At 50.0% G+C, this 16,970-nt stretch overlaps 1 protein-coding gene across 4 annotated transcripts in view; it reads left to right on the top strand.

Moving 5' to 3' along the window:
• JADE2 (jade family PHD finger 2) overlaps window positions 1-16,970 on the top strand; it is a 72,556-nt gene that overhangs the window by 22,681 nt on the left and 32,905 nt on the right. For all 4 annotated transcript variants that reach the window (XM_082291640.1, XM_082291641.1, XM_082291639.1 and 1 more), the window contains one exon: window positions 14,202-14,371. In XM_082291640.1, coding sequence (XP_082147766.1) covers window positions 14,202-14,371 — 170 coding nt within the window. The remainder of the gene's footprint in view (window positions 1-14,201; window positions 14,372-16,970) is intronic.

Here is a 16,970-nt window from a genome sequence, read left to right as displayed (position 1 = left end):
GCTGGCACAGGTTGCCCAGAGAAGCTGTGGCTGCATCTCTGGAAGTGCCCAAGGCCATGCTGGACAGGACTTTGAGCAACCTGGTCTAGTGAAAGGTGTCCCTGCCCATGGCAGTGAGCTGGAACTAGATGACCCCTTTAAGGTCCTTTTCAACCCAACCCATTCTGTAATTCTGAAATCTGACTCATTCTCTGTGACCTCTCAAAGATGCTCATTGCTGGCTCCATCACTCCTAGCTAATCTCAGGTGGATTTCTGCAGCTCCTCTAGTTTGTGTCATGCCCTGCTCATCCCAGGCTGCTCCTGGGCTACTTGGAGATTGTGCTGCTTGCCCACAGCTTCAGCTTCCTCTTCTTTCTTCTCCTGTTGCTCTGTCTGTCTTGCACTGTGTCTCAACTGCATGAACCATCTCTCTTTGCTGGCAGGACAGCAAGCATGGCCTGAAGGGCTTTGTCCTCAGACAGATGCCTGTTTGGGATATTTTGCCTTCCCCAGTGTGATGGGAATAGAATGAAGAGCTCATTTTACAGCAGTGTTAATGGTTGCACCTGGTTTGTAGCCATAATGCACATCCCAGGGGGAGAGGCAGTGACATTGCCAGATTTTTTTTAATCAGGACAGCATCTCTCCACATGCACACCAGAAGCCATAGCAGAGATGTAGTGCTTCTGCTAAGCAGCTCTTCCTCCCAAAGCATCCCTGCCCTCAAGGTTTTCCCACTTGGGCCACTGATATGAGAATGGGAGGTGGGGAGGGCAGCATGGGAGATGGAAAGGGCAGTGTTGGACTGCCATGGACAGTGCAGACTGCAGTCATTTTGCTGTCTCCAGGGTTAGACAACTCCCTCTTGCATCTTGCCGTGTTTCGGAGGAATGTCAGATGCTTTTTTGCAAGAGATGACTATTTCATCTGCTTTCAGAGCACAGCCTTAAAAGGCCTTACAATTCCATTTACCTTTCCCATTTAATTGCTATAATTCACCCCAGTATCCATCCCAGGAACAGGTACCTTGCTGGTCCTACCTGAGCTGCTGCTTTTGCTCCCACCCTGTGGCTGCTGCCCTGTGGCCTCTGCATTACTTTCCTCCTTTGCTTCCAAACTTTCAGTTTTCCCATCTCAAGCAAAAAAATTCATCTAAACCAAACATCCTCTCTGTGTCGGATATGAACAATCCAAATTCCTTTAATCTGCTGAAAAAAGTCCCTGCATTGATGTTTTTTGTAGACTGGAAATGTGGAGCCCAGCAGCTGATGCTCTTCCTCACTGTCAGTGCTCTGCTTTCCCCCATCTCAGAGGTGTAACAGAGCATCCTGCCCTTAGGGAGGGGTGCCTGTGCTAATCCAGTCCTGATGTTGTCACTTCTGACAGCCACTTCCATGTGAAATTCCTAGAGGGAGGTGGGGGGGCTGGGGAGAAGATGCTGGAGCCCTGGGAGCTGGTGAGCACACAAGCTTGCAGAATAATCCCAAGCCCATCATGCTGGTGCCCAGGGGTTGGTTCCTGGGCTGAGCCACTGGCAGCCAGTGGGTTGTGCCGTGGAGTGTGCGGGAGTCGCTTCCTGCTCCAGAGGTGGGTCTTGCCCTCCGAAAGGTGCCGTGCGCGCAGCCGCTGCTGCTCTTTTCATCTCCTGCCTGGCTGCTTGGAAACTGGCTCTCCCTGCCTGCGCCCTGCCTCTAGGTTTTGTGCCTCCAAAGCTGAAAATTAGATTTTTAAAACATTTTGTTTTACTGGAGCTGTAAAATGTCAAAAGCTGGGGGTGAGGCAGAAGGCAAGAGCTGTATTTTAAGGAATGCTTTCCCCAGAAAGCAGCTGTCTGAAAATGCCTCTGCTAAGAGCCACCTTAAACTCGAGGGTCCTTTCTAGGTTAGCACAAATTGCAGTGCAGTTGTGAGGAAAGCAGGGAGGGAAGAGGTGCAGCATATCTTAGCTTGTTGTTCCAGGAGGATGCTGCTGGCAGCCAGGGTCATCAGAGGCAGCACAGGAGATCAGCTGTTTCCTCTCCGTGATCACTTCTGGCTCATGGCTACTCAAAAGAGTTTTATTTTGTATTGTGACATGCCTGAGAATTGCCTGGAGCTTGAAGGGCTCCTGTGTGGTGATAAAAGCCACTTTCAGTCAGATGGGAGCTATCAGGAATGAGTAGTCAGGGCAACTTTCCCCTCCAGCAGGCAGGCTGGCATCCCGTGCCCATGTGCCTGGTCGTCCACCTGGGATTTGGGTGGTGGTGACACTACATCCCAGTGGTACTGTGTATTCCACCTCTGCTAGAGCCCGTAGTCAAAGGATCTCCACTGGCTTTCTTGAACCAGAGCTGAGCTTTACAGCCCCTGTGTGAGGTCTGCAGTTATTTTACAGTTGTATAAACAGAGGCACAGAGATTTCCAACATGAGTAGAGCCAGGTACAAGGTCCCGGTCTGGTGTGGGGTGCAGTTGGGTGTTGGATGCAAAGTGGCTCATCTCAGCACAGCTTAAGGATTAAACAAGGTAAAGTAAGGGTAGGAGTTATCAGCAGTTTGGAAGCATCAGGGCTTTGGGTACCTCTCCTGTTGTAAATGAGATGTTTCATATGAGCTTTGTATTCCCAGAGTCACACCACAGTAAACCCCAAAGGATGTGGACTTTGCTGATTTGATATGGGTGCTCATAGGAGACTTGGAAGCCATTTTTGAGCAGCGGATGTGCCAGGGCCTGACCTGGGCTTGCTACTGGTGGCGATGCTGGCAGCGTGTTGAGCTTGCACAGCAGAGCATCACTTCATAAAGCAGCGGCACCTACATGGGATTTAATGCACCTGTACAGGTTTTATTTCCTTCTTTATTTAATGATTTAATGTTCTTGGCATGCGGCTCCTTCCCCAGGCTGACAGGGATGCAGGCAGGATCTCGAGGTGACTCTTGGATCTCGCATTAAGCCACATTAGTATGTGCTGTAGATTCTGTTTCCTGTGAATTTGCACACAGCGGGAGGATGAGCAGGAAGACTGTTTCTTGCTGGCAGGCTTCCCAGATATTCTTGGCATTGCAGATCTATACTTGCATCGTCGCTGTGGCCCTGTTTTAACAGAAAACAGAAAGTGCTGTGGCAACAGGAAGGCACAACCTCGGCGAGTACCAGCTCAGCGATGGCGGCGGCACCAGCACAAATGCCGTCTGCTGCGTTGGCCGGTGTCTGTGTCCCTGTCCTGTCCTCCTCCCTCAGTCCCCTCTGTCCTTCTCTAATGGCTACGTGCACAGGTCAGGCAGCTCCTTGCTGTGCTCATGGGATCACATCCAGCTGGTGCAGGGCTGGCTGGATCATGATGGTGTGGGGCTGCCTGGTCAGTGTTCATGTCCTCTGAGCTGTGTTGTTCTTTACTGAACTCCAATAAGGAGTTGCCCCCACATCTTCAGGAGTTCCAGCAGCTCTTTACAAGGGTATGTAGTTGCTGGCAGGTTGTGGTTTTGCGGTACCAGTGTCAGTGGAAGAGGAGGCATGCGGAGCAGGTTTGTGGGAAGCAGTGCTGGAGATGAGTGTACTGAGGTGGGGAGAAGAATGAACTGGTGCACCAGTAGTGGGTGTAGGACTGGGACACATCCCTGCCCCCCATCTGGCAGTGAACAGACACCTCAGCTCCTCCTCGCAGGGCTGGGTGCTGCATCCAGAACACCCAGCGCTGCGAGGGAGCGATTCCAGCAAAGGGAGAAAATCCCTCCACGAGCAGTCTCTGCTGCATTGTGGAGCATGGTAGCCTGAGGAGCAGTGGCCAGCAGCAGGGTGGCACGAAGCAGATGTCCCAGCTATGTGTGGACGTCACCTCTCCCCGTCCCTCAGGAGTGCTGGCTGGCAGCCAGGCTGTATCCTTGCAGCTCCCAGCCCAGGGAGGGCTTCCTGAGGCTGTGTTCTCAGTGTGTACTCGATGAACCAGCACACTTTGTTCTTGAGTGGTGAGATTGGACTTCCTTTCCTCGGTCGGCGACGCAGCCTGGCTGTTGACTCATCAGCAGCTTCCCTTGGGCTTTGCTGCAGAAGGGGCAGGCAAGATTCTGCAGCAGTTTGAGTAGCTTTTGGAGCAGAGCTTTTTTTTTTTAACATAATCCTTTTTTTTTTCCTGTTTTTTTTTCCCTTCCCTCCAGCTCATCATGAAAAATGTGTGAGTTTGGAGCTTGCAGATGGCATGCTGGCGATTTTACAAAGGGCTATTTCTTGGGTTGGTTATCCCCATTCCGTGGCTGCCTGCCCTTAAATATGCCTGGGTTCTGGTATGCTCCAGAAATACATGTACACTTCCCTCTGAGACTGTGCTCTGATTAAAAGAAATGAAAATCCCAACTGCCCTAGGCCTAAATGTTTTGATCACAAGCCCTGGGACGTGTGTGGGGAGAAGAAAGCTCCTTGCCTGTCCATTCCTGGGGACCCCCACAGCGACAACTGGCTGTGGTGAGGATGGGCTGGGCAGTGGCACTGATCCAGGACAGCAGAATAATCCTAGTGATGTAACATCAGTGAGTTTCATCTCCAGCTCTGCCACTAGGAAAGGGAGGTTTCCAGTCAGATCTGCTCAGGCAACCCTTGTCCCTGCAGGCAGTGGGGAGGGATGGGCTGCACACAGGGTGGTCTGTCCTGCCAGTGTTCCAGGTACCTGGTGGTTTAGGATGGGATGAATCACACCCAGGGCAGCAGCAGTTCAGAGGGTCTGGGCCATGTAGAAGGTGGTACTGATGCTGCAGAGGGTGGTACTGGTGCTGCAGAGGGTGATACTGGTGCTGCAGGAGGTTGTTGGCTCACGCCCAGTGCCTGTGAGTGCTTTGCAACGGAGTATGTGTGATTTACTCTGCCTGTTACTTGTCATCATTTCTGGTTTACTCTCTGCTTGACAAGTTCTTGTGTGGGCTTTCAGCAAGTCCTCACCTTTATTAGTTTGCTATGGGAAATGTGTTAATCCAGCCTGTTCTTACCTCATTCTGAGCCACTTGGACTTTTATTTTGAATGTTTGCTAATCCTCCCAGTGGTGGATGCCTGTGGTTTATACTGGATCAAGCACACAGAAAGTCAAGTGTACTTCAGCAGCAAATGTATAGAATGAGTGAGCTTGATTTCCTGCTGCTCTGTAACAAGGTTTACAGCTCTTGGGACCGACTCTGGTTTGGTACAGCCTTGAGAGCCTCCACATCTCACTCCATTGCCTCTGCTCTCCATCCAGAACCATGGATTTAGTGTGTAGCCAGGCAAACCCCAGCAGCTGTGATTGCTGGGCTTGCAACCGCAGCACTAATGAAATCACCTCTTAGTGATTTAGTGCACCTTGGGTCCCCTTTGAACAATGCAAGGAACTATTACTTTTAAGTGCTCTCCAGAGTGACGGGAGGAGTGGGATAGCCCAGCAGCAGAAATAGCTGCTCAGTTCTTGGTGCTGCTGTGGATAATCCTGTTCAATTTAGGTGAAGTATTGCTGGAAAGTGAGCTTCACTATGTTCCCAGGACCCTGGGGAGGTGGAGGAGAGCTGGTAGGTGGTTTCTTTCAGTGTACTTGAAGAAGATTTGGAAAATCTGATCTAGTTGAAGGTGTCCCTGCTCATGGTATGGGGCTTGGGTTAGGTGATCTTTAATGGTGCTTTCCAATTCAAACCATTCTGGGGTTTCATGAAGTGCACCCAGACAAGCGTAGCTGCACGTGGATGGTGGAAGAGGCAGGTGGATGCCTCCTTGTTTTCTGGGATGGGCTGTGTGCTGCTTCGAGTGACTCAGCGTCAGAGCAGTTCTCATGTGTTTCAGGGTTCAGCATTAGTTCAGTGATCCAGAACACATTAAAAGAGTCTGGATGCTGCCTTTTCAAATTCCTCAAAGCCTTGCTTTCACTGGGCTGGGTTTCTTTAAGGAGACCCACGTGATGACACCGTGCTGATGGATGGGAGTTGTCATCTTGTGCCTGTGTCTGTATTTTGAGCTTTCCCATACTCAGCTCTGTGAGTAACAGTGTCAGGGGGATTTGTCCAGTTCCTGATCTGCCATGGCTCATGCTCAGACCATGGCAGGTGCAGAGCTGCTACCGTTGCTCATGTCTTCTGTTTCTGGTCTCCATTAGTAGGTGGATACAAAGGCAAGTGGAGCTGTTTGCATTGCTGAAGTAATTGTGGAAACATTATCTGGCTGGGATAATTAATTCCAGATGCTTTAATGTTAGTAGCTTGGCTTAAGTTACATAGAGAAGCAACATCTTTTTGTCTTTTTATATCCAGAAAACACACACTCAAGTGTCCCTGGCTTCTCTAGGAGCAATTCCAAGATATGTATTGCTTAAATGGAAATGAGCAGAATACTGGCAGCCTGCAGGCTGGGTTTGGAGAAGGTTGCTGTGTGACATGGGTCCTTGAAGGGCCACCAGGTAGGTCAGTGATGCTCTGGGAGAAAGGGGAGAGCAGCACCCATGGGTGCTGGGCCTGGCTCTGCCCTGCTTGCCTGCGGGGGAGAAGGTGCTGTGTGAACATCCTCTGCAGCTGCCCTGGAACTGCAGGCTGCTGGGTTTTGCTGGGTCTCAGAGCCAGAAGAGCAGCATAGGATGTGTCCCCTCCCAGCAGCAGGGCACAGTCCCCTCCTGCTGCTTTCAACACTGTTAGAGCTGAATGGCACTGAGAGAAAAGGGGGAAGGGAATATGGAGAAGATCCTTGCACAGCGTCAGAAATTATGTGTGTATTTTGCTCTCAGCCCAGACGCTGCTTTTGTCTAGTCAACCAGAAAAACATCTGCGTTTTGTTGTTCCAACCAGCCCACCAGCAAACCACTGCCCAGCCATTGCTGTGTCCCTGCAGCCGTGGTTTTCCTCTGACAGAAGTTGTGGAGATGAACCCAGCTGTGCTATGGTGCTCTCCTCTGCCTTGGGAAAGCAGACACTGCTCTGCACCTGAATGCTTCTGTACCAGGTCCCTACTCCCATCTACATCAGAATGGTTCTCTGGGCACTGAATGAGAGTTGCAACTTAAATAATTCATTTGTTGAGCTAAACCTCAGTGAGATTTAGGCTGGAATATAAACGTCAGAAAGGCAGGGACATCAACACTGGTCTTTCTCTAGTCTGCTGGGTATCAGGCTTTTTATGTGGTGATAAACAGCTCAGAAATGGAATTGGAAAAGCTGTCTGGGTTTCACAAGATGGCTGTTTAGTGCCTCCTGTTCACTTGTTTTCCTCTTTTTATCACATCAAAGAAGAGTGAATCACTTTCTCCTTAGAGGATTATGTTATTCCAGAGGCCTGGAAGGACCCACTATAGTTACAGGCTATTACAGAAGGAGATTTCAGATGGGGAGGGAAAAAAGAAAGCATTTTTCTTACTGCATCTGTTAATTGTAATTGGAAGCTTCACGAGCATTTCTGTAAAACTTCCAGAACCTGCCTATGTAAATCCTAAACTTGCCAGCAGCTCAGGAGGGGCTACCCCATGTACCCTACCCCGTCCTTAACGTTCTGCAAAGAAATGGGATTGTCACAGGGGGTTTTTCAAGCCCAAGGAGTGAGCCCTTGAATGGTCCCGGAGCCGAAAGGAATTCTCTGTGCCAGCAGCTGCGGGTGGCGAGGCTGTGCTGAGGCTGTGCCCTGTGGAGCTGTGCTGTGCTGGTCACGGATCAGATGCTCCTGATGGCTGGGGATGTTTTAAAAGCTGATAATGAAAATTTCTAATATTCACTGGATAGCACCGAGTGTCGGATTTCATCTGGGAAAGACAACGGCGGCAGCTAAAGGGACGGTGGGCGTAGCTGCACCGCGCTGTCCTGGGCTGGTCCCCGCCTGGCAGAGGACAGCAGGGTCCCTGAGACATGCTGGGGTCAGGCATCCTGTGGTCCCTGACGCATCTCCAGCGCAGGAGGGATGGGGAGTGCAGGGATGGGGAGTGCAGCCTGCACAGCCACCCAGGCATTACGTCACCTGGAGCTGCACTCACTGGCTGCTGGTACCCGGAGGGCAGGACGCTGCTGCAAGCAGCATTAACCCCTTCCTGAACGTCCTCAGTGCTGCTTGGGTAACACAAAGGGACCTTCACAGACCTGAGCATTGGCCACCGATGTCTGTGCAGTCAGGGGGTGCATTTTGAGCACAGCTGTTCCTGTTACCAGAGCTTGGTGAATCCTCCTGGGGACAAATTCAGCTGCTTTGTTCTCTCAGAACAGCAGCAAAAGCCGAGTGGAGCTTCATGGCTGAACCATGCGTGTAACTGGCTCTGTAGGTTTTTGGGACAAGTACTTAAAAGAAGGTTGAGGTTATAGCAAAGGGCAGTGCCAGCCCAGCCACCCTCTGTGCCCATGAACAGCAGTGGGGACAAACTGCACGGTAGCACCGGGCTGTTTGCTCAAGCACGGATGTACACGGGAAGGGTTGATGTGAAGTTCTGTCCATCAACTTTTTTTGCTAGGAATGTGCCTGTTACAGCCCCTGCCATGATGATAACCTACAAATGGTGCAAAATGGGTGGCAGACAGGGCCATCAGCCACCACAGGTTTCCCTTCCTGTGGCTGCTCTGTTGATGTACGTATAATGAATTTTCATGGATTTTCAGAGGCTGTTGCCAGATCTTGAGGGGCTTTTGGCTCGAGCAGCCAATAAGGAAATACTACAAATCGTTTCTTTTCTGCGCAAAGTGGTCCCAGCGGTGCCATCTCATTCTGCTCAGGTTCTTGTTTGTTTTAAAATAAAAGGGTTTGGTGACAGTGGCCTGTTGATATACACTGTGTCACCTCTCTCCTCCCTGGGACCAGCTACCTCCAGCCCTCTCTCTCCTCCATCCACAGGAGGATGTGGCAGATTCTGGGTACCTGTGCTCCCTCCTGTGGGGTCCAGGGGCTCTGTTGTCAGGTGGCTTATGCCAGGGGAGACAGCAGGGTGCCCCTAGGGCCCTGAGCTCTCTGTGCTGGTGACCAGGGTGCTCCAGATGTTACCTGGAGTATCTTCAGCCAAGGGGGGAGGGGTGAAGTGCACAGGTACCTGTTAGCACCAAGACCTGGGTCCTAAAGATGCTTTTAGGCTCATCCAGCCGGTCCAGCCAGCTTGCATGCAGGTCTGAACATCAGGCCAGTTAATTTAAAACGTAACTATTTAATATCTTCTTGGCGTTCCCTTTCTTCTTTGAACCCAGCTTTGGGAGTATAGTTTTTGGCTCATGGTTTTATAGCCTTCACTAGAAGCCATAAAATTCAAGAAGTAGGAGTAACATGGTCAGTAAATCTGGGTGTGGGTATGCTGAGGGTCATAAACCCTTGTGTGTGGGTTGTGGCTCTATTGTGACCGTCCACCACCATCTCCAACCCCATCCTTCTTCCTTACATCCCCAGGCTCTTCTTCTAACGTCTTAAATTCTGCTCTGCTGTTGAGAGGCAATAGCCTCTATAAAATCTGTTAGCCTAAGTTCGTAAGAAGATGGGGTATCCAGTCCAAGTGGCCTACTAGATACTATTTTAGTAAACAGAAGGTGAAAACCATCCCTTTAAATTGCCCTTTTGAAGCTGTCATGTGCTACAGGAAAATTCCCCCATAAGCAGAGCTGACAGTAGGAACAGTATCAGCATCCACTGAAGGTTGCTGGCAGAGCTATCTTTCCTAAGCTGATTTATTTATGGACATTGGACAAGACTAATCTAGACTGGAATGGAGGTAAAGAAAAGATGACTGACTAAAGCCTTCGCTGTAATAAAATTAGGTATTTTTAGATGAGAAACACTATGCAGGATTAATTATTTCTATCTGATGTATTAAAAGGGAGCATATAGAAAAAAATGCCTTCTCCCTTCAGCCAAGTGAAGCATTCAGTTTACAGAGATGATTAACCATGGGAATTTGCTGAATATATTTTATTACAGTGTAATCTTCTCCAGGGATAGATGTGATCCTCAAGAGTATTGGGGTCCACTTACTCCTTTTCCTCAAGTGCCCTTGAGACCCACTTTCAGACTAATGGCCTCAGGTTTGTTGTGCTTTTCAGGCTGATCCCAATTTTCAACCCTTCGTTTAAATGAGCCTTTGATTGATACAGGATTTTTTTAAAATGCTGTGTCTCTGGCTGGCTGGATAAATAAAGGAGTAAATGCTCCTCCAGTGTAATTGAGCTTCTGTGAATGGTTTGGCTCTTGGTGGAGGCTTTGCCTCTGTGATTCTTTGCCATGATGGTGCAGGGAATTTGGGTGGGTTGGTGGCACACGCGCAGACTCCTCATCACCCAGCCTGAGTGTTTCTTTGTCCACCAAGCAGCTATTTGGAAACATGGTTTCCAAATGGATTAAGTCTTGTCCCTGCACAAAAGGGGAGCCCTGATGACATCCCCAGCTCTTGGTGCTCAGCAGGAGATGGACAGACACTGGTGAGGGCAGCCTCTGTGCTTTGTTCCCTTTTTCTTGCTATGTCTCTGCTGCAGTGTTTTGACAGCACAAAGCTTGCAGCTTTTTGGGCTCCAGTTTCTTGAAGCTATTGGAGATGAGGAAGGGTGCCTGGCTGGGTCTGTTTTCTGTGTTGCTGTGAGGCAGGGCATGGTCTTTCCCAAATGATTGCCCTCTTGTATTAAACTGTAGGATCTCTCCTTCCAGTGTTCCACCTAGCCCAAGGCAGTGTCACTGCAGTCATTGATCTTTATATCTCAACACCAAAAAGCCCTTTGCAGGTGCTTTAGCATGTGTCAGGAAGGAGTGGGCTGCTTTTTAGGAATGGGATTTTATCCACCGAAGCAAATCCAGGAATCAGTGGGAGGCTGTGCACCTCTGAGCATTGCATCCTGCTTGGTCTTCCCAGAGGCTTGGGATGCCCCATGTGAGCCTCAGCATCTGGCAGCCTCCAGCTCCCCTCGGGGTGGGAGGAATGTTCATGGGAACAGGCATAGCCTCTCAGGGTTTGCTGAATTGTTTGCAAACCATAAAACTCTTGTATTTAACTGAGTGCTGCAGATGAGTCAGGGAGTTGGTCTGGACCAGGCTTCCAGCAGGTCTTCATAGGGTTATACAAGCTGCTCATTGTATAAAAAATAATTTAGCAGCTATTTCAGTTTCTTAATTTCTGACCTTCTCAGTTTGCTGATATTTGAAATGGTGACAATATGGCATGAACATGTCCCTGCATCCCCAAGCCTGAATTAACTCCAGGGGATCCCAGCCCATGCTGCCAGATCAGCATGGAGTCATGGGGAAGAAACTTCAAAAGTAAAATTTAGTGGTCCTCTTAAGAAGATAGTTTTCATATTAATACTTACTCCTTGTAGGAAAGCATCTGCTGAGTGCTGCAGCACCTGATCATCCCTCCCTGATCCCTGTGTTCCCAGACAGGGAGAGGCACCTGCCATTGCTGCACTGGCACGTTTCAAACCTTTTAACAGAGTGCTGGTGAGCTTGTTAGATGTTTGTATCTTCATTACCTTGATCCTCATCATCAGTGACGTGATGAGAAGCAAAATGTCACTCTGTAAGTGCCAGTTCCCATTAAACCAAAGCAAACTGCATTTAATTACAGTGTCACAAAAAGCTGGACATTGCTGGTGGTGCTGTTATCATCAGTGAGCCCCTGAGCTCCCTGTGATCTCTGCATCACCAGGGACTGTGCAAAGCCTGAGAGTCTAAACATGCATCCAGGTTTTGGGGGGGTTGGGAGCGTTGGGGAGGTGGGTGCATGACTCTAGGGGAGAGTCACTTGTCTCCTGTCTCTGATCATCAGGTTCAGCAAAACTTCTCTGTGAGATATCTGCAGACAGGAGGTAGAGGCTGCGTGCCCAGGTGGGAGTGGACGTGCCCAGGCTCAGGCAGGTGCTGTGTCCCACACACGGCTCATGGCAGGCAGTATGCGCTGTGTGAGATAACCCCAAGGGATTGCTCCAGTCACGTCAGCATCCTTATCACACCGAGTGCATTTCAGTGCTGTCAATACAGTAAATGACCTGTTCAGGATACTCCTTTGATATGTACACAGAGCATTAATCTTTGCAGTTTTATGTCAGGGTAAAAATAGCAGCTCTTTCCTCCTGCCATCCCGAGCATCCGTGGCTGGCTCGGTGTCAGAGCATCACCTGTTGCAGGGGCTGTTGTGTGAGCAGCTTGTGTAACTCGGCTTAATGAAGGCTTAGGGCCCTGACCTCGTGCCTGCTCAGGCAGCTCTTCCCAACAGAAATGTTCATTGCAGGTGGAGGACTGTTTTTTTCTCAACAGCTTTGAGGTTTCTCCTGTAGCAAGGTGGTGCCCAGCCTGGCTGCTCCCCCACCTGTTTCTGTGCAGGGATGACCTGGACTTGGGCTCATGGGAAGGAGAGGTTCAGTCTGATGTGAACCAATGCGTGTTGCACCAGCAGCTCCTGCTTTATTTTTTTGTTATTAGCATCTTCCAGAGGCTAAAGGGGCTACAAGAAAGGCTGGAAAGGGACTTTTTAGATGGATATGTTGTGACTAGACAGGGGGGAATAGCTTTGAACTGACAGAGGGCAAATTTAGATTAGAGATTAGGAAGAAATTCTTCCCTGTGAGGGTGGTAAGGCCCTGGCACAGGTTGCCCGGAGAAGCTGTGACTGCTCCATCTCTGGAAGTGTCCAAAGCCAAGCTGGATGGGGCTTGGAGCAACCTGGGATAGTGGAAGTTGTCCCTGCCCACGGCAGGGAGGGTTGGAACTGGATAATCTTTAAGGTTCCCTCCAACCCCATCCATTCTGTGATTCTCTGGTTTTAGGGGTTTGGGAGCTCCTTCAATGCCAATCCTGAAGCTGTGGCTGGAGCATGCCTAGTTTCAGTGTTATTACTGCTGTCTGCATTAAATAGAAGTGTCAGTGAATCCCCAAGTCTTGTCCTAGATTACAGTGAGATTGTTTTAAAATGTGGGGACTAAGAGCTGTCCATCCATGTGGCTCTGTTTAGTTCTTGAACTTAAATTTGGAGATGTACTCAGGACATTGGGTCACATCTTTATTTTCAGTTTACTGGGGGGGAAAGTAAAGCAAAAGAGATGATAAGAACCCATTTCTTGATGTTTCCCTCTCTGAGCCATAAATCATTGCTTCTCCTGCTGGCATCTCTGGAAATACTTCTGGTGTTTGTGACCACAGAAAACAGCAATTAAACTACATGTCTGTGTCTGTAGAAACTCCAGGTTCATTTTCCTGCCCTGCCACAGATTTCCTTCCTGACCTTGGGCAAGGCAGGTAGGGTCCCATTCCCAAGGACAGCTGGGCCCAAGTGTCTCACCTTGGCACATACAGACCTTGGACCATCTGGTACCACAGTTCATCTGGTTATATGATGGATGCCCTGGCTTTGCCCCAGACACATCACAGAGCACAAGGCACTTGATGCTCTGACGTGAGCTTACATAGCGGGACAAAAGGCAGATAAAGGTCTTCCAGGGATCAGCAGCATTCCCAGCTGGCACTGGTGCAAGAGCAGGGCTGGGTCCTCCAGCTTTGCATGGGGAGAAGCTGTTTGGAAGGGGCTGACATGCTGCAGCAAGTTGATGTTTGGTTGCTGTTTCTTTGCAGCATCTTTCTGGCGTTGTATCTGTGCCAGGAGGTGGATTTCAGGGGAGGAAATGTGAGCTGTGCAAATACTGCAGCAAGCTCCAATCCCCAACTTCGCCGAGATCTGTCAGCTGGCACCACAGGCCGCTTCTCATTTCCAGCTTGTCCTCTGCTTGCATGTCATTAGGCATGACACTGTTGACATGTGCATGGCAAGTATCATGCATACTGCTGCAGAGTTGCCGAGGAAAGGCAGAAGAGCTGACAGCCAGCGCCTGGTCTCTCTCTGTGCAGGGAGTTTGCAGCAGATGAGGCAGCTCCTCTCCCCATCCCTGTGGTTGTGATTGGAGAGCACTCAGAACAAATCTCACAGGCCACCATGGGATGTTCTCCAGTGCCAAGTGTGCCAAAGTGCTGCCCAGCACGGTGTGGATGTGGCACTGCAGTGGTACAGCACACTGGAGGTGTTCATGGGGGAGTTAATGGCTGGGGGGCTTGCTGTTGGTACTTGGATCATCATCACCATTGCACCTCATTTTTCTCATGTAGAGAGTTATTTTCTGTAGATGAATGGGAACACTCTTGCTGTAGTTGCTGTGCTGGGGCCGTCTGTCAGAGCCGGCCCATGGGCTGACTTCGGGTGCTGTGGTTTTGCTTTCCTTCACAGAGTCAGGTACCTGGTGTGGTCTCACCCTCCATGGCAAGAAACAGAATGTTTTTGTGAGTTGTAGCCCTTCCTCAACCTCCCCTTCTTTTCTTCCAGGATCATCCCCCAGCTGGAGAACTCACTTTCACAGGTTTCACCGAGCAGCCTGCCTGGCTCTGAGATTTCAGAAGCTACAAGGACTTACTTGCAAGGAATGAGCCGCTATGACCTGGACGAGCTCGATGCCTGCTGGTTGGAACTTGTTAACATGGAGCTCAAGGAGATGGGTGAGTATTGCTTTGCTGTTTTTTACTGGCCTGGGTGTCCCACATTGGGCATTCAGGCTTTTTGGGTAAGCATGTGGAACTAAAGGCCTTGAAGAAGAAATGTCGGAAATGCTGGTCCTGATTGTTTCCTGTCCCAGGCATCTCTAGATATCACAGCATAACATTGCCTGCATCACTGCTGTTATATCACTGCACATTCTTCAAATCCTTTAGTGGATTTTGGTTGAGTCGAAGTACCTGAGCTTGGAATTTGACCATTGGCACTAGTGCTTAGCATGGTCTGGTGGGCAGATTTGTTGGCACAGACCCATGGGTGTGTAGTCCTGCCAGACTGTGGAGGGATTTTCCAGTCCTTGTTGGGGAAGGGTGGCTGTGCTGTGTCTACTGCTCTGCAGGTAAGAGTAACACCTCAACAAAACATTCACCTTGTGAGGTCAGTGAAGGCTCAGGCATGGTTACGTGAAGAGTTACTCCTGGTGGCAAAGGTCTTTCAAGGATGGGAAAAAGAATTTTACCAAGTGCTTGAGCAGATGGGATCGTGCACTGTGGAGCAGGAAGGTTGTGCTGGCTCTCACAGGCAGCTGGCTGAGGGCTGCAACAGGATTCAGGGTGAGGGCAGAAAGATGCAGTTCAGTGAGCTTGCATGGAGCATAAGTGAGCTCAGAAGTTGGGCATGACATTGGTTTTGGAAGATCTGGCCTTCTGGTGTACTCATGATTTACAATGAAAGTTTGTTACCATGATCTTGAGAAAGTTGTAGAGGCTGCTTTCACAGTTTGTGTGGTTATCTGGTATAGGTATCCTGTGTATTGGATTTCCCATAATCTCAATGTTCTTGAGCCTGTAGCATCATAGAGAAATCACAAGTCAGTTTTGCCCTCATTAGCTGCTCCTATAGTAGCAGCCTCAGCTCTGTCATTAGCACACCCAGCTTTTGAGGCACTGGCAGCTACCGTGAAGTCCTTGGGCAGAGCAGAGGGTGCTGCTGGATAGAGCCAAGTGCCTCAGTCCTGCTCATGTACCTTGCAGAGGATCCACCCTTCCTAACCCTGCACAGCTGCTGTTGCTGCATCAGGAACTCAGCTTCTACCACCCTGGGCATCATTCTGACCTCACTGTGCCTTCACTGTATCCCCTACTATATTTCCCTTGCCATCTTCACAGCTGCATGGCCATCAGAAGTGTGTCTGGGCTCCAGAGAAGGGTTGTCTCTATTTCTGCTTCCCCTTGTGTGTATTTCATAACTCTCTAGAAATTAAGTGGGCAGAGATTTGGCTTCTCCAGCTCAGCTGGGTTAAATTTGCCCTGCTTTATTATTTCTTCAAAGTATTAGGTTTCAAATGCAGTGTCCAGATGTGGAGCTCCCGTGGTGATGGAAGATTGAGATAACTGGAAGGTCCCTGCCCCAGGCCAGATGGCTGCTGGTTGTCCCCATGTCACCTTGGGGCTGGCATGTGCCAAACCCACGAGTGCTGGGGGAAAGAGGCGGCTTCTCCAGCAGCACTGCCTTGGGAATGAGTAGAGTTTAGGAGGCGAGCTTGAGCTTCATCCCAGCCATACCCCTGCTCTGTGCAGGCATGTGGGTGGGCTGGCACCTCAGCATCCCAATGCATCGCAAGTCAGGACACAGGCAGTGCTTTGCTGCTGACCCTCGGCCATTCTGAGCAGGCTGCATTTTTGTGACTCCATCTCGTCATTTATCAGCCAGTCACCTTTTCCAAGGACTGTCCTTAGGAGGTGTTTGTCCAGGGCTGGGCTGGATGAAACCATAGAATCTGAGGAAGCCCTTTGAGCCTTCCTGCCTTCACCAACTCTAGATGGTGATAAGGACGAAGGGGATCTCAGCAGCGGTCATGCAGAGAACGTCACTGCCCATCACCTGCTTCTCCAGCCCATTCCTGTTGCTGAGGGAACACTGTCATTACTGGCTGAGCCTTAAATATGTTGGGGGGAGAGTAGCTCTCAAAACCAGTGTTTGGCATGTGAAGCTTCAGCCCAATGGATTCTGGTACCTTGCCCCCTCCCTCAGTCCTCCCAACTTCTGTAGCAGTGCAAGGGCTAGTACATTTTTTCCAGTGACTTGGAAAGGAAAAGATGTGGCACTGATTAATAACACGTCCCTGGCACTGTGGGGAGCTGGGGGTTTGGCAGGTGGGAAGCAGGATGGGAGCTGGTGCTCCTGGCTGCAGGACCATGGTCACATCACCCATGGCAGCTGTGCCCACCATAGAGGCTGAACGTCATCAGGCTGCTTTGAGGGGATGTATTTTCCTGCCTGTGGAAGTGATGGGGTTTGGGTGCTCATAGAGGAAAGCTGTTACAGTGAGTCTGTTGCTGCTCGGCTCCTAGGCTGTGCCAGAGCAGGGACTTTGCTCCCTCTGCTTCCCAGATGGGAAAAGCCAGGGTGGGATTTGGGTGCTCTTCACCACCCAAGGCAGAAGAGGATTGTGGCTGCCTGGGTTGGTGCAAAGGCAGTCCATAAATAGTGCTTTCTCCCGGAAGCCCTTGACATTAATGACACCATTAATGACTTGCTGAGATTTCCAAACCCGCTTTGCTAATCTCCAAGATCATTAACATGACTTAACTAGAGAACTGC

Source organism: Coloeus monedula (genome assembly GCF_965178545.1).
Source record: "Coloeus monedula genome assembly, chromosome: 15".
NCBI lineage: Eukaryota > Metazoa > Chordata > Aves > Passeriformes > Corvidae > Coloeus > Coloeus monedula.
This window is presented reverse-complemented; position numbering and strand designations above follow the sequence as displayed.